This window comes from Vanessa tameamea, chromosome 13 (assembly GCF_037043105.1).
Source record: "Vanessa tameamea isolate UH-Manoa-2023 chromosome 13, ilVanTame1 primary haplotype, whole genome shotgun sequence".
NCBI classification, from domain to species: domain Eukaryota; kingdom Metazoa; phylum Arthropoda; class Insecta; order Lepidoptera; family Nymphalidae; genus Vanessa; species Vanessa tameamea.
In genome coordinates, this window is record NC_087321.1 from 4,979,874 (window position 1) to 5,005,844 (window position 25,971).

Here is a 25,971-nt window from a genome sequence, read left to right on the forward strand (position 1 = left end):
TTTAATGTTAATAGCTATTTCGAGTTCAATCTGACTACGATCAGACACGACTGGAAAGGGATATACAAGATGAAGGAATCTATTCCAAAATAGGACTGAAGATAAATAAATCAATTTTAATTTGAATTGACGCAATACCGTTAGTCGAGATTTTGAAAAATTGGTATTCAGGAAAGATTCGCGAATAAATCCATTTATGGAACTTCGAAAATAAAGTTAATATAGGTTGTTTAGTGGAATAGTGTTGAATAAAAAAGATGAATCGAGAACTGTTTGCTTCACTTGGTGGTATGGCTTTGTGTAAACTCGTCCAAATACACCCCACTCATCACATATTCTATAACCAAATAACCTAGTATTTTTGTGTTCCGTTTTGAGCCAGTGTAGCTGCAAACCCAAGGGACAACACTTTAGCTCCCAAGTTTAGGGGAGCATAGGTGATGTAAGGAATGGTTATAATTTCTTACAGCGCACATATCTATGGGCGGTGGTGACCACTTACTTCCAGGTGACCTATTACCCGTCCGCTCACCAATAATATAAAAAGTTCGTTATATAGCAGAGCTATTAGCTAATCGAATGGAATATTTAAACCTAAGGTCTATCTCTTCTCCTTCGATTAACCAATCGAATCATTTCTCAGTTAGCTCGTATAACCATACGAGGAATGAGATTTAAGCCCTACTAACTTCTATATACACCTGTATCGGCAGATGTACGTAATTCGTAGAGCGATGAATAAATACTTCATAATCATCAACATGTGAAATAAAATCTTACTAATTAACAATTTTAATAGCCGCGGAAGTCATTAGGATGATATTTTGCATCGAAATTGTGTTCGTTTTGCATTTTTCTTTATAAAATGCGTTTTTTTACTTATATTTTTTATAACGAATTATTAAATACTATATAAATAAAACTATGTAAGATGCTAAAAAAACACATTAAAATTTATAGTTTTTAAAGTTCGTAACACTCATACATCTAAATTAGCATGATTTAAATTTATTTATTTATACCGAATATTCGACAGAAGTAACAATAGTTATTATGTATAAAACACATGAAAAATAAATAAAATGAATTTAATCGGAGTGGCAAATTTTTAATCATGGATTATATACTAATGTTAAAAATAGTTTGCTACGTCTATAGCATAAAAAAATAATGTTCATTCTAAGATTAAAAAGTGATTAACTTAAATTCAAAAGATGGAATAATTTCAGATTAAAAATAATAAATAAGTACCTTTATATAATTACAAATGCTTGATAAATAACACAATTTAGATGAAGACGATTTTAAGCTCTATTTCTGGTTCTATTACTTATTTAAAAAATTCTGATGCTTCTTTGTTTTGGCTGCAGAACTAGATTACAGATACATTAGGAATATGATATAATACTTCGCCATAAGATTATTTTGATGTTATTACTATATTTTATTTTGATACTAGCTGTTTGTATACCACATTGGTGTGTATTTCAGCCCTTAGGGTAGAATATCAAGAAACGCTTAAATACGTATCTACTCATTTTTAATCAGTAGCTCAAAAATTAAGTTTCATGGTTCTAACTTCAAAAATGACGGACTTCCAGACTATCCTATAAACGAAATGTCTACCCAATTTCTCTCCTTAGGCGTAAAATATTCAAAAACGCATAAATACGAATCAACTGATATTTAATCGGTAGCCCAAAAATAAAATTTCATGCTTCTAACTTCAAAATGACGGACTTCCAGACTATCCTATATTCGAAATGTCTACCCAATTTCTCTTCTTAGGCGTAAAATATCCAGAAACGCTTAAATACGTATCTACTCATTTTTAATCAGTATCCCATAAAAAGTTTCGTGTTTTTAATTTAAAAAATGTCGGACTTCCATAAAAACTTTCATCCCTTATTTTACCCCTCTCAGATTTAGAATATCAAAAAACGCTTAAATATGTATTTACTAATTTTTAATCAGAGTCACAAAAATAAAGTTTCATGTATTTACTTAAAAAATAGTTGACTCTCATAAAAACTTTCAATCCTTATTTCAACCCCTCAGAGGTAGAATATCAAGAAACCCTTAAATATGTATTTACTCATTTTTAATCAGTAAAACAAAAATAATATTTCATGCTTCTAACTTAAAAAATTACGGCCTTCCAGACTAATCTATATAAGAAATGTCAACCCCTATTAAACCCCTTAGAGGTAGAATATCTAGAAACACTTAAATACGTATTTAATCATTTTTAATCTGTATTCCAAAAATAAAGTTTAATGTTTCTATCTTCAAAAATGACGGACTTTTATACAAACGTTCAACCCCTATTTCACCCCTTTAGGGGCAGAATATCCAAAATTCCCTCCTTAGTAGGTGTCATGATATGTTAGTTTATAAGTGTACAGGCTCAAAAATATCAGTTTTATGCTTCTAGTTCTAAAAATGACAATACTTTGAACAACTTACAACCATTCATCCTCCTTTTCAACCCTTTACACGTTTTTCCAGTTGAAAGTAGCTTATGTCCTTTCTCAGGCTCTAGACTATTTGTGTACCAAATTTCATTTAAATCGGTCCAGTAGTTTTGGCGTGAAAGCGAGACAGACAGATAGACAGACAGAATTACTTTCGCGTTTATAATATTAGTATGGAAATATGGATTATATTAGGTGACACAGACATTGAATCGCTAGTTGCGCTCGTCGATTACGCGAAACAATTGTTAATAAGATATTCTGCAAAAATAAACCAAAGACTCCTTTAGTATTATGCTATCTAATATTCCGATGTTAATAAAATTTTATTTTAATTGATAGCATAGGAAAAAACAACGAAATCAGAGAGTACTTTGCATATTTATTTACTTCTAATTAATTTAGTTTATTTTTTTTTTAAACAAGAAATGCTAGTAGTAGTACTTGTAGGTTACAATATATGTCTTAATTTTTTTCTGATTACGATCATTGAAAAGAAGGACGCAACGTAACGATTTTCAACCCTATATAAATATCATACTATTTATATATTTTAACAAAATTGTGATAACTGCTTATTACAGATACAGCCTACATCTGCCAAAATCTTGTAAAATGCGAATTATTTAGAACAGTAAAAATAAATATAAACCATTCGTTTTGTATCAAAAATGTTTATTTCTTAAAAACTTACATACAATAAGAATATTTTAACTAGGACGTAAAAAAAGGAAATAGGTCTGTGCTAAACTATGAACGATTGTACTATGTACATACAAAAGGCGATTGTGACGACCAAACCAACATTCAAAATATATATACTCTATACGATCTATACTCTATGCGATAATATTTATAATCACAGAATTGGTAACTTGCCTGACATGTTTGTTTAATATTACAGAAACACATTTCCCAGTAAATTTTGGAAGCTTATTCGTAGAAAACTAAGCTTATCAAAACGGTTATTTACATAAGGAAAATCACGACAACTTAACATTATTAAATTTGGTATTATATTTTAATCGGATTTTGTACTTTACAACAATAAATAAAAAACATTACACAATGTTTTCTTTTAAGAGAGTTTTCGACTATGGATATACATATGTAAGTTACCATATCAAATATTATTTTAATAATATTGTCTTATTTGAACACAAAATTATGGCAACGTCTGGCCCATATTTAAATTCTTATAAGTTTGTACATATTGATAAAGTCCTATATAATTTAAATAACAAACATTTACAGTTGGTTCACAAATTTTCATTCACGCATTTTCCTTTATTAGTCTAAGACCTACTTCCTTTTGCCAAATGGATTAGCGTTTTCCTCGAACTTGATTATTGGGACGAAACCACTATCGCCCTCTACTGTATATTCAACGCTCATGAGACGACCGTCTGGAAGTAGAACTCGGTAGCCACCAATGACCTTGCCTTGTGCATCTCCCGCTTCGTTCGCTCCAAAGTAGAGCAGTTTTTCTTGATCTTCTACATCGTATTTATATTCATACTGAAAAACAATTTATTATTAAATAACATCAATAATATATCATTTTAATTTTTCCACTATTTTATTTATATGATAAATCCTATTGTATTTACTACATAATACAAAATAAATTACACGACCGAATTGATTGATTTTTTACTGGGTTGATATATACTTATAGGGATATAGCTTAGTATGTGATATACGTATTAATAAAATCAGCGTTTCTTCGGTTAGATCATATAAATAACTTTGTGATATACTCATTTAAAAGTCCAGTGTCATATAATATTATTATAAGTATTACCAAAACTGTCAATGAATATAAACGATGTACCTGCTATTACGAAAGAAGCCTTACAAAATACTTACGCGCGTTTATGATTTATAAAAGTAAAAACATTGAACGGACAATTACTTTTGGTATTTACATTATGTATAAAATAAATTAAATCTATATTCGTCTTAGACACTAGACAATGCTATTGAATTGAATTCTTTTTTGTTTAATGTTACTAATGATAAAGATTAGATATAGTCAGAGAGCGCGCACAAAGGCGGTTGGACGCAATAGCGTTTAATTAGGGTACTCAGTCGCAAGTTCACATCGTTAGCATAATGCCTGAGATGCCTCCGATAGTAATTCGAGGTACAAGATTAGTCCGCTATGAATGGGTAAACCTGTTAATTGTAGCTTTAGAAGTCGATCTGGTCCTTACCTTAATAATATATAAAATTGAGTTGTTTTTTGATTAAATACTTAATTACACAGGTAGAAATATAAATATATGATGTGCAAATAAATGTAATAAAAATTTAGATATTAACCGGCATTGGTGGATAATTCTCTTCTTGCGGCGCTGGCGCAGGCGCAGGCGCGGATGATACGTGTACGCTGACACACACCAACACGAAAGCACACGCTAACCACTGAACGGAAGTCATCTGCGAATAAATTTTGTCAATTTAAAAATAATTCGTTGTAAGCAATTCTTTTTTTTCTGTATGCGTGAGTTATAGTATTTACAGATTAAGTTAAAAGTGATTTATAATATCACGAATTTTTATTATATATAATGATTAGGGATCTATAATATTTTATAGAATATAATCTCCTGTAATGGACTAACCTTCCAAAAGTGTGAAGAAAATTATTTTATATTATAATGTGATGCTCAACAGTTTTGGGTAAGAAACTCTATCCATTCTACCCAGGGACATATAGCGACAAGTTAGAATGTACAAATACAAACATACGAAATAAAAGTTACCTAATACTGTAACTTAATGTACATGGATTTTTTATAATTTTCGTGTGGACTTTGAATAAAGTTCCTTAGCTACTAAAAGAGAACCCTTCTCTTCTCAAAGACATAAAGTAGCGGCTACATTATCGATGCTTATATTATAAATGCGAAAGGAACTCTGTCTGTCTGTCTTTTACTCTTTCACGGCCAAACCATTTGGACAGAAATTATTGAAATTTGGTACGTTATGAAGCAAGCTTGAACCCCAAGGAAAGTCATAGGTTTTATAAGCCTAACACCTGACCACCAACCAATGAAGCGCGATCGAAGCCACGCGACACCTAGTTATTTATTGTAATTTACCAAAATATATCATTTTAATATTATGAGTACAATATTGTGAAATTTACACGAAAGTGATGAGAAACGAAACATACCAACATTTAATATGTAGATTAGTTAGATTAGAATTAAGTTAGAATTAGATTAGAATAAGGTTTAGTGCACATTCCCAAGAGCAACACATGAATCATTATTTCGATGAAAGTCAAAGTTATAAATATTAATTAATCTTTATTTATCCCCTAATCTTTTGGAGCATATGAGTGTTTTCTCATTGTTTTCTTTATATAATTCTATGTCTTATATAATAATTATACTTATCTAATAATAAGAGCCGGATGTTAATGCTATTTACTATTCATTGAATATTCTTTTATTCATGACTTTTTGTTTAATAAAAAACGTTGTTTTTAGTTTTATTTATGACCATTTAACTCGACAGACATACATAGATGGATAATTATTACGGTATATAATTTTATGAAACATAATATATAACTACATTGCATGTAATGCAACACTACAAGCTTCTCATGTAAATTAATTAGGTCGTTTGAGAGATATCATAACATATTTAATAATAAAAACAAATATAATTGACATAGAATCTTTTATAAATAAAACATTGATGTAATATATGAAATTACATATGTATGTAGACATAAATATTGTAAGAATGTGTATTGTTACTTCTTTTATAAAGTAAATTATATTATTGTCAATATAATTTCATATTATCACGCTTATTCCAATTGCCGCTTCTCAGTTTCTGACATTTTTAAGCTTGTGTGCGTGTAACTATGTTGCGTGTATAAGTGCTCATACACGCATACAAAGTTACACTACTACAGTCAAGCAAAACGTTTAAAAGCATAGTGATGCTAGTACGTTTATTTGAGTTAAATATTGTACTACAGTGTAAAATAAGTTGTCCGCAAATCGTATCCGATAATAATTTCCAATAAAAAAGAACTTAAGTATTGTAACGTATTAACGATATGAATATTTAAACTAATATCTACAAATTGAAATATGATAATAGCGATCAATTAAACATTAACGAAGTGTTTGAGGTCGCAATCTGCATAAAAAATCGGTATGTCAATAATTGACTTTTGTTCGGCCTTGCGTGATCGATTCCTGCGGGAAAATTAGCTTTGTCTCGATATCGTTGCAGACATGTGATTGCGAAGCTAATTATAATGTGGTTTTTCTTAGAGCCACGATAGGAGAACTTGAATTGTTTCTACAATTAATAATATTTTAACAATGGTAATTAGATACTTGTAGTAGTACATATGTTTTAATTTAGTTTTTATTTTGATTACTATGAAGTTTCGTTATTTTCCATTATCTTAGCTAATTTGTCGAAATCAATTTTTCAATAATCATACCAATTTATTGTATTAAATTGGCCGTGCCTTTGGTGTATGCATCTTAAATTTGTATTTATTTTTTTAGTATTCGTACCTGCATATTTTTATTACCGAGCAACATTAAAATTTTGGTTTAAGGATAAATTATTATTAATTTTTTTTCTATCGATATATGGTTTCAAAGAGCACTATAAATGCTGTATATTTTAATCCTTTATTATGCACTTAAAAAAAATCTAAGTTACAGTGTGATATATTTTTATTTGTAGCCTTTTTTCTTCAATGAAAACATGCATTTGATGATGAGTTGTACGCATCAAATTAATAGTTGCTATGGTCTTACGCGTATAACTGCGGTTCACAAGTTACCGAAGCGTAAAGGCAATTGCTTTAAATAACTACTTTGTTTGAAATAACATTCGTACTAATCGTTAAAGAAAACAAGATGCTTCTTTGTATATACGACAAATATTCCATTATAATTACATTTTCGTAATAGATAACTCTATAAATGAACAATAGGCTGTAAAGTTTCAGTGTCAAAGTTTTTATTTGACATTTCAATGGCATGCGACACTTCGGATCTTGTAATAATGACCCACATTCACACCTTTTTGCTAATCTACAGGAACGAACAATTGGCTTAATGATTTAAGCAATTGATAGCTATCTTAATATTACAATAAAAATAACGTGATTACGAACGTTAGCGTATGAAAAAAGTATCCGAGGCGTACCTACATTTTGTATTTTATGGATCTATATTTCCCAAACACCTTTGTGAATTGTTGTCATATGTCGGTGTTTGTTTTTTAAATGTTACAAGACTTTACTAGACAATGTTGATTTTTTTATATTATAGTATAATAATACTATTTGCTAACAAGATATAATAAATATCAAATATTGCATGAAATTTAAAATGATAGAGTTGTAAATCAAGACTTATACCCTACTCGTAGACCTCAATCATACAATGATTAGTACAAGTCATGATATTATGGATTCATCGAAGTTAATGTTATAAGTAAATTATATTACATGATCTTGCACGAAACACACCATATCAATAATAAATTGCATTTTCTTTTACCAATTATTTGAATTTTGATAACCAAATCATATGAATTACAATATTTTTTAATAAAAAATAACACAAAAAAAAAAGATTCCCACACTTGTATTTTCGGTGGGAAATTCATCGAAGTACAAGGTCAGAGTTCTATTTAACATTAAACATAATTGTAATAATTCTTGTTAGTGAGACAGTATTAATTTATTGACATAAAAAAATATTTATTTTAGCAATACATAAACTTACCGTATATACTCAAAAGCACACACAAACACTAAATACGATATGACTGAGACGATAGTGCCTTAAGCGTGCTTGAAGTCGACTGATGTCGCGCCCCTACCTCGTTCTACATTTATATACTCACCCTGCAGCTTCCCAGGCATCGAGAAGATGCTGCAATATCTCCATAACGTAGCTAAACCTCCACACATGCACGGCTAGCACCTAACGTACTATATCGGTCGCTATCGCGTTTTCAAAGGACATTATATGTTTTAATTATACTTATTAAAAAATGTCAAACAATATAGGATTTTGCTTGAATAGTATGATGATATTTTATTAAAAAGGATAATTATTGTTATCTATTGTAGTACTTAGAAAATTTAAACCTATGGTAGGACTTTGTGCTAGCCCGTCTTTGTGGGTACCACCCACTTACTCTACCCCAAACAATATTTCGTATATACATATTTGATCCCTATAATTATATTGTCGATATAATTATAGGGTTCTAATTACAATGGTTATACCTGTTACATCTTAGATCGAGTAATTGGCAGCGCATTGATGATATAGTCTCTAGGTACAGCCAAAACTACTATCGTAAGTCGTCAAAACTGAAATTTTGAACATATGTATATAGGTACATTATTTGAAAACGCAAGCATCGGATAACAAAGCAATTTTGTAAACTTCGACTTTACAAATGGGACGACACAGTAAGAGTAGTGTTTATACTTCTTGCAGTTCTAGTTTCTATGACTATAAGAGTCCAATTTTATCATTATCTATTTGCTCCTCTTATCCGAAATTGAGTTAAAATAAAATAAATTACAGGTACACAAAAAAAAAACTATCAAATTTTCAAATCGATACATAAATAATTCAGTTAAAAAGAGTAAATTTTGTTAAGTTTAAATTCTATAAGTAAGAAATATATACACCTTTGAGGTGAAATATAATGTGGCTAAGAAAACATTTTGACATTTATTAAATTACGACAAGGATAATAATAAAATTTTAGAAAGCCATTTTACCGTCGAAAATAATTGAAAATAAAGAACATTTAAATTTGAAAATATATGAATTTTAATATACATCACTAGAAAAGTAGTATAGAAAATATTTAGAATGAGTTAATGTATAGTACAAATAAGGTTTCTCATGGCTTAACTATTACTTCCAGATATATCATCGAATTAAAAAAAAATCAACCCGGTATAGTCGAATAACAATAACACGTAACAAGTAACAATAATAAACGTATTATCTAGAAAAAAAGTAGTAACATTGACACAAAATAATAATCTTAAATACGCAAATGTACTAGAAGGCATGTTCGTGACAGCTGTTTCTGTGATTATAGTTATTGTGTTATTGGACACATTTCATAATATCTATCATACGGCGTTTATTTTGTTTACCAATCAATTTCGCGGCCATGAACCCCTGAATATGGGACTCGATGAGATACGTTGGAAAAGCTACAATCGTAACCAATTAATTAATCTGCTAATTGCTTCTATGAAATGTAACCTACGATTAAAAACTTCTAAGGTGTGCCATATACCATGACAGATTAAAATTATATATTTAAGTAATAATTTGCCTGTAAGCTTCCAATGATACTGTCATCAGTTATGTACTAAAAAAATTTACCTACTTCGAGAAATACTTTAGAAATAATTATCTGCAAATTGTGTTTCTTATATATTTATAAGATATAACCAAAATAACTAAGTTAATAAAGTAAAAAAGTTATTATTGGTATGCTCGCAAGTTTATGTTTTATTTAATTAACTAATATTTTATTATATTTTGGTAAAAATTTTAAGCCAGTGTAATTATTCAAGGTTATTTATTTGAATCGAACAATAAATAAATAATCAACGTATAATATTATGATTGAATTAAATTCCTATTTCAGTAGTAAGTATTCTTTAAAATACTCATATAAAATAAAATATATAATTATGCGTAACGTAAAACAACAAACATAATTTGGTACAAAAACAAAATTACGAACAAAATTACCGCTACAATAATTCTAAAGCTCATTACAAAGCAAGTCGTGATAAAGCTAATAATTTTCCGCGCGTGTGACGCAAATCTACCCTTTAAATGAGTGAAAACAAATTAATCTTAGTTTCATAGAACATTCTGAGAGTTCATTCATAATAATACAGTTCATTATGTTATCTAGGGCGTCCATCTTCCTTGTAGGACTATCTTCACCACAGACCTGGTGAAAGCGATCAACATAACTTGTGACACAAATATAATAAAATTTGTAACGTACATATAGTGATGTACGCATTAAATTTGTAAGCAGCTTTCGTTAAGAGGAAAGCAAAATTTTTCAAGCGACGAATAGAACTTGAAGAAATTCCGGGATAATTTTCTTTCTATTATATATTTATTTATATAAGTAAACAGTTGCTTATAAAACTGAATAAATACTATTATTCGGAATTAAAACTACTTATCCGGAACATTGATATTTTAAAAGTATATAAATAATTATGGCGATTAAATGTATGAGTAAATTTATAATAACGCTCAACTTATTTATTTGTTTTTAGAAATAATATCAATAGTGATTCAAAAATCATATATCCATGACATAATTTAAAAAAAAAACTTAATTTATTGATCGAATAATTATATTTGAGAATGAGGGAGTATCGCTATCTATTACTTTTCAGAACGAAATCGATAAGATTAATATTCTTGTTGTGCATTTATTGATGTACTAAGTGTGCAATCGATGCTGAGTTGTAATTTTATTGTTCAGAATAATAGCTGTTCAGATTTTCGATTTAATTTATTCATTTAACGTGCGATTGTTGTCATATTTTTCTTATACCTAATTACATGCGAAGGAAACATTAAGGAATTGTCAGTATTAAATATCAAATAATAATGTTTTTGTAACTCGATTGTAAAAAAACTCGTCGCTTGTTTGATATGTTGGATTTGAAATTAATTATAATTTATGTTTAGGATTTAGTAGAACTACTTTAACTATGATGGACGTACATATTTTTGATCTTATAACCATTATTAATAAATTGAAATCTAGTAGCCTTGAGTATAAATTATTATTAATCCCTAAAAAATGACTGGCTCTTTAGAAACGCGTTAACAAAGCTACAAAGAGTTTTTACTTACTAAAAAGTATGCATAATTATATTTATTAATCATCTATCTACAATTTGAAACATAGTTTGTTATTAATTAAACTTTATTCTAAAGCAATTTTAAAAATCAGTATTTAGTTATAAATATTCATTTTAAATAAAGTCATAGTAGTCATTTCAACTTTTTAATATTAACAAAATCAAATCTTCATTCATAATAATATTATTTTTATACTAATACATAAAGCAGCGCCCAATCTTAAATTTCTATAATGATTGACATTTTAGATTGGTGCAATATACAAGCAGAGACGAGCGATTGTTATTTGCTATTGAACATTTTCTCTAAGCTCTTTCTTCATATCTCGTAATATAATTTTTCGACGAGTTTGATTGGTTTGAGTAAAATTTTAAAACATATCTTAAAATTATTAAAAACGAACACAATTTTAGCTTCGTATTGAAAATAAACGCTTCTTGGTCGTGTCGTGTTCCACAAATTTAGAAGTAGGTAAGGTCAAAGTGGCATCGTTTGCGCCTTGTGTTGTGTATTATACCTTATGTCATTGCAACATGCAACGCTCACGCCGCTTGCCTTGATGTGACAAAATTTATTTAAAAGTCTTTGAGGATTCCCAGGAACAGCGAAATTAGTTTTACTTCATTGTGTTTACCTAAATATAATAACACTGCTTTTGGTTTGGTTAGAGTTTTTTTAATCTAATTTATGATAGAACTATTAATAAAAAATAATCATCTATATTTAAGTACTTCCAATACACCATCTATAGCTACAGGATGGCTAGCAGGGTCCGTCTTTCCTGGATCACAAGGGCATTTACGAGACTCGGGTATAATGTTTGACTCCTGATATTCTTGAATTTTTTGTATAATTAAAGCGTTTTCTTTCTCTAAAAACATTTTTTCACGAACCAAAGCCCTCCTCGATAATTCGGCGTTGGATATTTTCTGCCAGAGCCTCGTAAGTCCTCCAGTAGACGACATAGCATTAACGACCAATGATTCATTTGAATGTTGCTGTCGTAAGCTTATTTTCGTTTCTGTCGGGGAATACGGCTGGTTGGAACCGAAAGGCAAAACTTTTTCCCGTTGCGTTTCAAATTTTCTACATAAAGCAGCCATACGTAATATTTTTTCACCTTTTTTATAAGCTGATTCAAGCCATTCTAGTGCGCTATCGGACTGTCTAACTAATGTTGCCATTTGATTTGAATCAATAGCGCAACCATCTGCCAAAGTTTTTTTCAATCTAAAAAACGCTGCCCGATGGCGATCTCGACGATCTCGAAACACTGCTTGCTTAGTACCCGATTCATATGCCGCTAATTCAGATCGAAGACGTTTTAGCAAACCGTCATTGTTGGCAATTTTTTTAGCCTGAGACGCAATGATATCTGCCATTAGATTTTCTTTCCTTCGCAATTTACGTACTTGTTTTTGATTTTCAGCCGTTTCAACGACATATGATTTCAATACAGCTTTATATTCATCCCAAGTAGAATTGTAAGTGTTTTCGAGGAATGAACGCAAATTTTCTCGTTCATTAGCATATTTATTTCGTTCCTCATCTTCCTTAACTAAATTTTCGCCCCTAGTAGTCCAAGCCATAGAATCCGCTGTTGTACGTCCATGAAAAAGTAAAAGCTGAAGATGAGTCTCGGCAGCGTTATGATCAGTGGCTATACCTGAAGCTTCGTCTTCGCCAGATTTAAGTATTTGAGACGTTCTTATATCGTTATATTTTGTTAACTCCTCTAACTCTGAAAGGAATTTATTGATCATTGTGTCTATTGTGTCACAAAAACTGGCTACGGTTCTCTGAAACTGATCATCAGCAACATCCATCAACTGCATAACGTATTTAATCAAGTAATCTTTTTTATCATAAGCTCTTTCGAATGTATGCCACAATACTTCAATATCTTGTTTGAATATCGGTTCTTTTATTTTGAGCATCATTTCACGCCAGCTCTTGTCTAACTCGCCACGTTTTCGAGCCTGCGCTGCTATTTCTCGTTCGAGTTCTTCACGCTTTAACGCTTTTCGTGCTTCATTTTCTGCTTTAAGTTTTTCTAACCTTTTAGCCTCTTTCTTGGCTTTCTTTTCCTCTTTAGATAAACCCATGGTATAAGTAAATGTTTACAAAAACTCTTCAAGCCAAATTATAATAAAATACAAATTTTAACGTGTTTCTTCAAATGTCAGTACATTGACGCTGTCATTAGTAGGTCATATTAATATGAAAAAATATATATAAATGACACTAAGGATACTGTGGCTACAATATTTAATGTACAATCGATTATTGTATTTAATGTAATATGTTTTTAAAATCACCGATGTATATTTTTTAAACAGGATTATTCGTAATTCGTATGGAGATTAAAATTATTGCCAATAGTCACCTCTTTCATCTTCCAAAGGGAATATCGAATGTCGAATTACCAATAACCCTGTATATTAGGTATTGTTTTTTTGATTGCATTTTTTTTTAAACGTATCCAGTCCCGGTATCAAGCTTTAGTTGGTGGAAGCGAGCCTCTTCAAAGCTACTTGCACAAACGTTTAGCTGAGAATCTAAATAGTGAGGCAGCACTTGGTACTGTCTGCGACGTCGCTCAATGTGTGCAATGGCTCAACTCGACGTTCCTTAGCGTGCGAGCCGCGCGTGATCCGAAGAGATACCTGGGTCTTCCGCAAGCTGCGCCGGCGCACCAAATTTCTAAGAAAATAGAAGGTAAAATATTTGTTATCGCTTATACAAATTCGTAACTGTTCAATACTCTTAACTTTTGTTAAAAGCTTTAAGTATTTAATATGTATATTTTAATCATGATTAGTCTATTAATTTATTTACGCATACGAAAAAATATAAGGAAACTATAAATATAATATGTTTACTAAAGCATTGTAATAGATGAGATTCGTATTATTACTTTAACATGATAATAGGCATTAAATGAACTTGAAGATAATGTGCGGCAGCTGCTGTTGGCTTAAGGATGTTTCTATTATAAAAATATATTGCTTTACAATTTTTATTGGAGATTTATCTCATTTATGCGCGTGTAAATAGATTATAGATCATATCTACGATTCAGATTTTATATCCTATGTGCTACTGAGAAAAGCTTTCTTATATGAGTGATAACAGAAAAAATATTTATTGTAGGGTAGAAAAACATAATATTTGTTGCCTAGTTAAATTTGCAACATTTTAAAATATATTTAAAAACATACGTCATAAAACCTCATACATACCTATAAATTTTTGTTAAATCCTAGTTAAACATTAAATGTTATCAAAATGTTAAACATAATAACAAGGGGCATACTTACGTACCTTTATCAAATAAAATTTTATACACTTTTTTAAATGTGTGAATTTTTCAAAATTCGTAAATATTAAATTGCTTTTAAGCCTCCTGTTAAAAACTGTGTCCGGTTCCTACAACTATGTTCAAATGCTTTTATAAATTTTGAAAACAGAAAACATTTATTTAAGTAATAAGACAATCTAAAGATTACTTATATATATTAAAAATAATTAGTTGTTAGATGTTTAAATATAATATATATATTTAATACATATTTGAACAAGGTACGCGCCTATGTGTGTAAACATGCATATCTACCTATTAATTTACCATCATAATACGTCAATCATGCAGACCTTTTTATATTTTAAGTTCAAATATTTACTAATTGCAGTTTCGAATTATATAAAACGAATGTAATGAATACCGAAGTGTCGTAGCACGAAAAGATCAATCGATACTAAATGCTATCATGTATCATAATCACTCGTTTATTTGCAGCAAAAAATAATTTATAATTACTGTAATAAAATTTTATATGATTAATCAAAACAATATGTACATAAAAATCTTGTAAAGACCATCACCCTGACGTTTATGGCCTCGCTAAGTAGGTAGTTCCGGATCGTGATGGATGAGTCTTGAGCACACGTCGCTCCTTGCAATAAGATGCACGCAATTTATAATTCACATTTATACCACCCGGCTTCGCTCGGTACTATTTATATAATATATATAGTTATTGAATGTAACGCCCGGTGTATACTGACACGATAAATATCTCTTTTATATTGAATTCCTAATACATACATTAAACTGAAACAACTTATTTTTAAGATAGTGAATATTGTTGATTTATAGGTCAGAAAGTTATAGTTAGTAAATTGCTAACAATAAACATAATCGAACTCGGACTTGAAATGTACCTAATCCAATTTAGTGAGACATTTAATTACGAATTATTTTGTTAAATTAAGACCCAGACTGATCTCTGTCTAGAAATCGTTGTTATGTTTACTATTAATATTTATATTGATAGGAAAATATATCGGATTCATGAATAAACCGTACCCGTAAGTAATTTTAAAATCTAAGAATACTCAGACGGACGTGTTCAAGTGACTTTATTTTATACATCACAAGATGATCCTAAAAATGACTTAAAATAAAAGCAGACGCGTTTGAAAATAGTAATCGTGAAAAAAGGATAAGTATGCCGTAACTAATCGATACAATCGGTTATTATTAATACAACAACGTTTTCGTTTTAATGTATTTTTTTTTAGCAATTTATAGTTATCAATCCGAGTAAATATCGATCTCTTAGATCATATATACAAGCAATCAAAATTTTTTTGCTATTTGGTATTTAATAATTACTTTTAAATTGTTTTATTATCGCGACGATTAAATAATTGGTTAGTTAAGAAATAATCATGTTTCATATATATATTTTTTAAATATTCATTAAAATAATAAGGAAAACTTACTAGTTGCTAATAAACAGCTGACCTTAACGTGTATCAATGTGTTTTACTTAGACAGAATATTTAATAGACAGTTACCAAATCATAATTATTCAAAAGAGTCTTCTCAAACTGCATTTGCGATCATACGTTATTTGAAATAAAATAATACTATCGTCACTAGGAGTATGTGAAATATGAAAAGTTTTATCAATATAGAAGGCAGACGGGTGAGTAAGGCAGTGTAACTACTGGCACAAGGGACATAACATCTTAGTTCCCAATGTCGCTGGTGAAGGTTATACGAGGAGTGATTAATATTTCTTGCGGTACCAATGTCTAACGGCAGTAGTGAAACCTTACCACCTTGGTGGACCACCTATGGACCTTGATGGTCGATTTGCCAGTTCGTGTTCCTATGACATAAAAAAAATTGGATCATCTGATAGTACAGGTTTACCTCTCCATAGAGCTCATAATAGCTCATAATAGAAGTGTAAATATTTCTATAGGTTCCTGCGTTGTCACCATTAGATGTCAGATGACACTTACATATTGATATTAATTCAATCACCCACTAAACCGGAAAGCAAGAGTAGTTGGTGGTGGTGCTTAGCGGTAGTATAAATAACCTAACCAGGCAGGCAACCCAAACAGGCTTGCACAAATCCCTACTACCAAGAAAAACTCCGTCATAGCAATTAAACGACAACTATTTTTGGTGAAAGAAATTCACTAAGAGAATGCGTTTTGTATTATTTTGTTTTTAGTGCCGTTATTATTTCCCTTTCATTACAAAACGCTTACGCTTATAAATATTTATGTAGATTATTTCGTAGACCATCTGCCTATCGCATGCCCTTTACCCATTAATGTTGGAAATGTCATCGATGCACCTAATGAGTGCATGTTTATTTTTAAAGAAACGTCAAGTACGACGATTGAGCGTCTCATCTCTAAATTAGCATACACTGTGAACGGAAGAAATTCACAGAATCCGTAGATTAATTAATGTGACTGAATAAGATAATGTATCGTATGCGCATCCTACATGCGACGTTTGAATAATTAATTATTTTCTCCGTTTACGGTCAAGTGTCTAGCGAGAAAAATAATTTAAATGAAGTTTTTTTTTTAGTCACGGCTCAATCCAAATATGTAGCTGATGGTAAGAACAAGGTTAATTATATGTAGGAACATCGGTCCAATAATCTAGATTAATACTGTTGATGACGTCAGATTAATACAAATCTAAAAATTGCTAAGAAATTGTTCGTTCGTTATACGAAATATATGTATTTTTAATATTTCATGATTAATTCTACGTTTAATTACCTATAACTCTTTTTGATTAGGGTCATTGTTAGTGCAACATCCATCTAGAGATGTGAAGGTCGTAGGTTCTTTCTTCGTATTGCAATATTCAGTTCCACTAAATGATATTATTATTAATGTTAAAGAATATAAAATGCGACATCGGGAGAAGTGCTTGATATCTGTTATTGTTGGCTTCGTATATTCGTAGTCATGAATGTTTAAGTCGAAAACATCCCACGCACTGTTTACTTCAAATATGTTTCATATTTTCAAGATGTCTATTTTAATATGAGACTGGCTTTGATGTTCCGTTGGATATCTCAGGAGCGGTACTTGTCAGACGGGCCACATTAAGTTTATTTCAAGGGGAAAATCTCGGTTTCGAACACGATATCTACGTACTTTAATTATTTTTCAGAGCTCTGCGTAAAGGCAATGAATGGTTTGGTTAGTGCCGGGCTGATAACAATGGATGAAGCAAGCTGCATAGAATCGACGGAAGCCGGTCGTCTTATGTCCGTATATTATTTAGATTTGGGAACTATGAAACTCATTATGAAGGTTTTGATTTTGTTTCTATTCATTTATTTGACACGAATTCGAAAACTTTAGAAACAATAAATTCTTAGTTAGCGCATAGAGTAAAATGTTCGGATAAGCCGAATATTCGTTCGATAAACTAGCAATAAACGAATAGCTTACAGTGCTTAACACTTGTATAACAGATAAATGGAATATATATATAAAAAAAAAATTAGGGTATTTTTAGGGCAACCTCGTAAGAAATCGTTGGTATGGTCATGAAAATATAAGTAAAAACCACCTCGCGTATTGTTTGTAAATTCAACATGAAATTCTATAAGTTCATGCTAACATAGGTACAACAGTCAAAGCAATTTTATAGAGCATTTTCATTGGTTAGTTATTATATAAAATTTGTAACCTACCGACTGTCTATGACAAGTTACAATATTTGATGGTATACTCTACATAATTATACTTTATTATCGAATATCTGTATCGGTAAACCCAACATTCAGCCCATCACTAGTAAGCGTTAAGTCTTATATTTATCCCCATATTATGTAACATTATTAACCTCGGTTGAAAATTTTCTTCAAGAATTTGAAATATCGCTGTACAAAGGCAATCTACACTAAATTAAGCGTTATAGTTATAGTCGAGGCGAGTCGAGCATTTCTTGGCGGATTTAAATAAAAAGAATTCCAGACCGATGTTACATATGAGTCATTACTATTATCGCTGTAATCGGAAAACGTTATTTTTATAAACTCCGCGCAGCTGGAAGGAACAGAATCACTGGAACGCCTCCTATGGCTCGTGTGCGAGAGTCACGAGCTCTCAGACATGCACCTCCGAGTTGACGAGCGAAGATGTCTCAACGCCTTGAACAGGAACAACGCCGCGGCAACCATACGTTTTCCTATGAAGGGAAAAATAAACAGCAGACAGATGAAGCTTAACTGGTACCTAATTTTGTTTGCAAATACTTTATATTTTTAACACAGATTTGTAACAATACCTATTTATTTAATGATATAGGTAGGCGAACAGTCAAATGGGCATCTGGTGGTAAGTGGTCACCACCGCCCACAGCCATTAACGTTGTAAGAAATATTAACCATTTCTTGCATAGCCAATGCGCCACCGACCTCGGGAGCTAAGATGTATGTCCCTTGTGTAGGTACAATAATTACACTCACCCGTCAAACTGGAACACAATAATACTAAGTATTGCTGCCTGACGGTAAATATATGATATGTGGGTGGTACCTACCCAGACAGGCTTGCACAAAACCCTCCCACCAAGTAAAGTAAAAGCTAAACATTATCATTTATATTTCATTAATATTTCAGTATGATTAAAAATAATCTTTAATAAGTTTAGGAACGTACACTGATCTACAAAAAATCACGACTTGGATTTAGATTCAGCCAATATGCCTGTGAAATGATTCAATACTTTTTCTTAACGTGTTATGCAAGTTACATTCGCCATGTTGGATTTAATCTTACATATAGCCTATTCCAATCGAAGAAAGAACAAAAATACACTAGTCTTCGATTTACGTATTCCTTCAATTTGCTCAGCTATATTGTACACTACTAACAGTTCTAGATTAATGGTATACCTATCTTTATTTATAATACAACATTCCACATCAATTTAACTTCCAAATTTCCGACAACAGCTTCGTCAAAGTTCAAAACGTCATTCTTACACGAATCCATTATGAATATCATAGATTATCTAAGCTGTTGGCCAATTATATCACGTCAATTCGATGTCAAAACTGTTTATTTAGCTTGTGTCCTCTTATGATTGGAATAGGCTATAGTCTAGGACGCGCAAGCCTCAAAAACGAAACTAAAATACATTATTTATTTAAATTTAATAAATAGTTTACTAGCTACACGAGAACAACATACAGAATATATTAATACACACAATATATAATATATAAATTATAATACATAAACATTTATAGTTCGCCAAGGGTAAAAATTATTTGATACATATAAACTCAGATTATAAAACTGACGACAAATGGAACGCGCGGACCGTCATGATGAAGCGAATAAATTCCCGATGATGAAAGAGACAGCACTTATGACAAATTAACGAAAAGACGCGTCGTTTAGCACCACCGGACATTAGCATTCGCTTTTGTTGCTTCTGTACAATGATCCAAGCGCTCGCTCCCTCGACCTTTTGTTTTGTATCTGACCAAAAAACCAAATCATTTTTGTTTTAATTAAGACAATTTAATCTAGTACTCGTAAATTTTTCACACTCGCTTGATGCGTGAAAAGGCCCGTTTATAAGGTCAGGTAACATATATTTACGTGTTCAAGTTTACCCTTCACCGTACGGTTATGAACATGATAAAATATAATTGTATATGCTTAAATTATTTTATTCGCGTTTAGGATGACAGGTTGTAACATAAGAACTTCCTTGATGTTAACGTTTTTAATTGCACTGAGTGTTCTATATAAGACCACTATAAATAAAGCGAAATATGATAATTATATTATAATCATACAATGCAGTTAGTCTCATATTTCTCTCAATACTCTATACGTATTTATTACTGGAAGGGCATCTAGAAATTCGGCGTAATGTCAGATTAAGTTGATCATATAGATAATGAACTACTTTTATTAAATAGTTTTTATTATAAAGAATATACATATCTAATATTCTTAATAATAATAATTGAACGAGACGATTTAATGATACTTCAAAGAGATGAAGCATCAACTTAATAGCAGCTTATTAAAATGTATGCAATAGAAATCATCTTTATATACAGCATAAAATCGTATCACCGTAAGTCAATTTTCAACATTTCACGAGTGAGATTCGAAGTGTTCTTTGATTTAATTACATATTATGAATGTCGCATATCAGTGAAATTTCACGATCGTATTCTACGATGAACTTGAGTTTGTTCTTACAAAATAGTTCTACTATCCATTGAGGTAATGACGTCATTATTTTAAGCACAAAGTGAGGGAAACTGCCCATGTTACTTTGAAATAAAATGACAATCAATAGTCGGTAACTACGCGAATTTAATCTATGAATAAAATAAGGACATACTTTTTTCATTATTATTATAGTATAATTCAAGCTGTGCTCGGTTGCTTGCCTATCCCGGACCCTTCTCTCAACCAAGAAGCAATGAAGATCATAAGAATTGCGGATAGAGTGTGCAAATGTAAGAATTGTCAATCGATGCTCTAACTGTCGATCGTTAAAATTGCATGCAATTAATGCATGCAAGGCTTAACTCAATAAAAACAACAGGAAAAACATTCTGTAGGTATTCAATAGCTAGCTTATAAGGCAGAATCCGTGGTCCTAGGCTTAAACTCCGTTGGACCATAATAAAAGTTATCGAATTTTACCGTCGATAAATTAGCAATAGCAGTCCTGAGTCAGGACAAAGGCAATTTTTATACTTCCGTGCCTCGGAAAGCACGTATAACCTAAAAATGTCTGAATTATTCATTCCTCCCCGAACCATCGGATAATTAGATTTTACTTATGTTTGCTATATTATACACCTTATATTTTTCAGGTCTAGTATCTTACGTAACACGTTCCAATCTTATTTCTCAAAACCCGAGATTCTTTGCGACAATACTGAATTCATTAATCCTAGCTAAGTGTATATCGGCTCAGTTATGGGAAAATTCGCCTTACGTCAGCCGACAATTAAAAGGGATAGGACCGACTTTTAGTGCTTTGCTCGCGTCTGCCGGAAAAGTTAACTTCATGATACTAGAAGAAAGTCATCCGAGAGATTTGGAAAGGGTTAGTTTAAAATTTAAACCGTTCATAAATTAATTATTCTTTTGATTGTAGTAGGTATGTAAGCCGATTTAGTCTATAGGATAGAATGTACATGAATCTTAAAGGAAAATCGCTGCTAGTTTGTTGCTTTGTTTACACCTCGATACCGAAGCTCTTGACGTCTCGGTGTAAGAAATAAAATACATATATGTAACGAAAAGGCTTTGTCATTAAATATGGATACCAATTATAGGATTCAATATCGATATATATCGGTAAGACACTATATACAGTTAAACTGTAATGTATCTACGGCAAAAGTACGGGCGGTAGGTGGCGAAATTTATATATTAGTTACGTACTTTTTTATATTTTAGATAATGAACAAGGCTCCACCAGCTGGTAATATTATGAGAAAACAAATAAATTTACTTCCAAAGTACAATCTTACTACGACACCAATAAACGAACAAACTGTACAAATTAAACTGTCGTTGTTAAATCATGCCTTATTGGCTGAAAATATCGAACACCTAACTGCTGGTGCCGGTCACAAGAGCTACGTGATTGTCGGAGATTCTGAAAACAATCTGTTATACTTTACATATTTTAAGTAAGTATTGAAACACGGACAAAACTTTGCAGATAAGATTATTGTTATGAAAAACATCTTTGTACAAATAGAAATAAATTAGTTTTTTGCCAGTTCTTGAAAAAATTTCAGACGCGCAAAATTTCCAATAATGATTATGGTCGAATTTCGACCACTGGGTAATAATTTTTTTTTTATATGAACAAGCACTTTCTTGACTATATTCCAGAGTACATGATTTTTTTAATAAATAGGTAGGTGAACGGTCGAATGGACTACCACCGCTCATATATATTGATGCTTTAAAAAAACTTTAATCATTCCTTACATCTCCAATGCGCAACCAACCTTAGGAACTAAGTTATTATGTATCTTGTGCCTATAGTTACACTGGCCCACCTACCCTTTAAACCGAAATACAAAAGGACGAAGTATTGTTGCTGGGTGTTAGAATATATGATGAATGGATGGTAATTACCGAGATGGGCTTGTACAAAGCCCTAACACCAAGTGTAGGTTAAGATAAATTACCAACAAAATATTATATCTTGTTTCAGGGATTCCGATCTAATAAACATTTATGACGGAATCATGACCTTTAAAATTAACAGAAAACATGATAACGAACATAAAATATTTATTCACTGCATTAGTTCAAGTTTTGGTTAGTTATTTACGTATTTTAAACACTAAATGGAAATACATAATTTAAAATTGTATGTTAATAACAAATTGTGTATTTTCAGTGGGTATAGATGAACAGTGTCAATTTTTGTTTAAGGATTTATATAATATTCCTTCTAACATTGAAAGTGCTAAATATTCAGCAGCAGTGGCAGTAATAAATCCCAACAAACAAGCTACTTCTAATATCAACAAAGAAAGAAAAAGAAAGTCTTCAAACGATAATGAAATAACACAATCTAAAGAAAAGAAGAAGCGTGAAAATGATCTATTAGCAAAATTTAAATTCCTTAAAAAGTCTTTAGGGAAGACTTCAAATGAATATAAAGAAAATTTTCATAAAACTGCAGAACTATCAAATAGTATACTACATAATTTGACAAAATCAGAAAACTACAATATTGTGAATAAAACTGCTAATGAGCCAGACGATACAAATCTAATTTTAAGTAATGATATTCAAAACGCTTTTCGAATAGATTTTGAATATAACGACTCTGAAGACGATAAACAAGTAAACGATATTCTGAATGAAATCGAAAACGAAAGAAAAACTGGAGAAAATACAATGAATGCCACAATATCTGCAGATGTAAATTATCATGCACAAAAAACTAACCAAGGTCCACATACAAGTACTTCAGCTATGATATTTAATACTTCTAGGGATAAAAGTGGAATCGGCAAACGCAAAACTTTAAATAAACAAAATAATTATAATTTCATAGAAAGGTTAGAAAAAAATATTGAACTGAATAATGAAGATACCACGGCTGAAGCTATTAATGAAACTGGTTTTAATAATGCTGTGAAAAGTCAAATAGAGCAATATTTAAAAGAAATAGCTAATATAAAGAGCGAAAAAGCAAATATTATAGATGTAGGCGTTGATTGTCAAAAACATAATACTATTATGATGAAAAATACAGAAGAGTGTAAAACCACAAAATTTTCAGAAGATCCAATATATAAGAGTGAAAGAGATTTCCTAAAAAAAGAAGAAATTGCTTCGCAGAATGATTGGTTATTACTCGAAAATATTAATAAAAATATCGATGCAATTTCCGTCGAAACCAACAGAAACGATTCAAACGTGTTACTTTCAAAAAAAGAATTAATTGTTAAAGATGAAAACAAAACCGTCCAATCGTTAGGAAAAGAAAATAACACTTGTGACATTGAGGCAGAAGATTCTTTGTTGAGTAATACATTATGGAATATGCCAACAATAACAAAAAATACTTCAATTGCATGTATGAATACAATGTCAACGAGTAATATTTCTAATAAATTTCAAATAATACAACGACCTGCAGTATCAAATACTAATCCCATTGAACCATTTACATCATTATACAAGAACAAATACTTAATGACCTCTAGTACCGACGACAACTCTAATAAGATAAATGATCATGTGAAAAGTTCAAAAGAGCAAAAAAAATCTGAGTATACAAGAAAACGTACCTTAAGTAAAACGCATTATATTGACGCTACTATTAAAAATAATTTTAATGAAAATGTTCATTTGGTAGGAAAATTGGAAATCAATTTAGACGTAACTGAAATCGTTTATAGCAGCGAAAATAATATTCATTCAAATACGATAGCTATTGAAGATTCAGAAAGTGCTTCTAATGTGGATGTTATTGACAAAAAAGTTATTCCAAAAAATGATAAAAACGATGTCATAATATTTAATGCGCTAAAAACATCATGTACACAAAATTCTAGTGATTCAGATAACAATCATTTTATTTTGCACGATCAGACAGAAAAAGTGTTATTAAAAAGTTATCCTAATGTGAATGATATCTTAAAAAAATACAATAATTTAGTAAAAAGGTAAGTATTTTTAAAACTATATGATAAATATTTGTTTTGTAATAGAATTACACAATATGACACAAGTAAATACCAAATCTTATATAATTTTCTTGTACAATATATAATACCAAAAGACTTTGATTATATTTTGAATCTCTTCATAAAAAGATAATATTATATAATAATCATTCCGTAAAATAGTAAAGTAACAATAATATCACAAACTTTCAGACGAGACAAAAATAACGTCGAATCTGGGCTAGCAATGCCGAGCGAAAAGATTAAAGAGAACAATTTTACATGCGCTGATGTAAAACTAAAGAGAAAGTATAGAATCAACGATTTAGACACAATAAATGTAGAATTGCCAAATTTTTTAATAGGGGAAAGTCAAACAATTGGCATTAAAACTGTAGGTAACATCGTAAGTCAAAATATAACAAATACAGAACAAGAAGTGAAGTCTGAAATCATTGATCAAAATATTCAAAGTAGTGTTTGTGATCCGGAAGATGAAACACACGAAATAGGAACTAACATATCACCACAATTTAAATTAGAGGAAGTAACCAATTTGGACTTAGAGGTAACCGACGCCATACTTAATCCAAAAATGCTTTTACAGTGTATAAGCAAAGACATTACTAATGACATAATACCTCCACCACCTGAATTCGGCGATAACGATACTTTTCAACCAACGTCACCGTTTGTTCTACGTGATGATAAGATTTATAGGGAATACGACTTGATGGACTCTAATGATAGTAAATATGATAACGAAATAAATAATATATTTAGTGAAAATTATGAAGACGATTTAACTCCATATAAAGAAATTGAAACATGGACGTTAACACAAAACGTCGAACCACGTGATGAAGTATTTAATCCTAGTCAGTGTTATACAGTTAAGCGTAAAAATGTAATTGAAAGTAATCTAATTTCTTAAATTTACCCCGCGCTAAACTATCACAGTTTAAATTTAACCGTAAAAATATATTTCGAAAATAAGTTTTGTTCAAAAAATATGTAAGCGACATATAA

At 30.7% G+C, this 25,971-nt stretch overlaps 3 protein-coding genes across 3 annotated transcripts in view; 1 reads left to right on the forward strand and 2 right to left on the reverse strand.

Annotated features, from left to right (window-relative positions):
• LOC113397935 (probable ATP-dependent DNA helicase HFM1) overlaps positions 1-25,876 on the forward strand; it is a 36,855-nt gene extending 10,979 nt beyond the window's left edge. The window contains exons 13-21 of the mRNA XM_064216675.1: positions 13,903-14,134; positions 17,916-18,058; positions 18,800-18,984; positions 21,146-21,243; positions 21,607-21,842; positions 22,199-22,434; positions 22,971-23,077; positions 23,160-24,942; positions 25,156-25,876. Coding sequence (XP_064072745.1) covers positions 13,903-14,134; positions 17,916-18,058; positions 18,800-18,984; positions 21,146-21,243; positions 21,607-21,842; positions 22,199-22,434; positions 22,971-23,077; positions 23,160-24,942; positions 25,156-25,876 — 3,741 coding nt within the window. The remainder of the gene's footprint in view (positions 1-13,902; positions 14,135-17,915; positions 18,059-18,799; positions 18,985-21,145; positions 21,244-21,606; positions 21,843-22,198; positions 22,435-22,970; positions 23,078-23,159; positions 24,943-25,155) is intronic.
• LOC113398017 (cuticle protein 10.9-like) lies at positions 3,142-8,427 on the reverse strand. Its single transcript, XM_026636575.2, has 3 exons — positions 8,258-8,427; positions 4,800-4,916; positions 3,142-3,992 (listed from the first exon to the last, which is right to left on the reverse strand). The coding sequence occupies exons 2-3, from the start codon at positions 4,914-4,916 to the stop codon at positions 3,777-3,779; spliced, it is 333 nt and encodes a 110-aa protein (XP_026492360.1). The 5' UTR covers positions 8,258-8,427; the 3' UTR covers positions 3,142-3,776.
• Positions 11,782-13,559, reverse strand: LOC135193606 (dynein regulatory complex subunit 2-like). Its single transcript, XM_064216764.1, has one exon. It carries the CDS (start codon positions 13,519-13,521, stop codon positions 12,130-12,132), a length of 1,392 nt encoding a protein of 463 aa, XP_064072834.1. The 5' UTR covers positions 13,522-13,559; the 3' UTR covers positions 11,782-12,129.
• Positions 25,877-25,971: the final 95 nt, after the last annotated feature.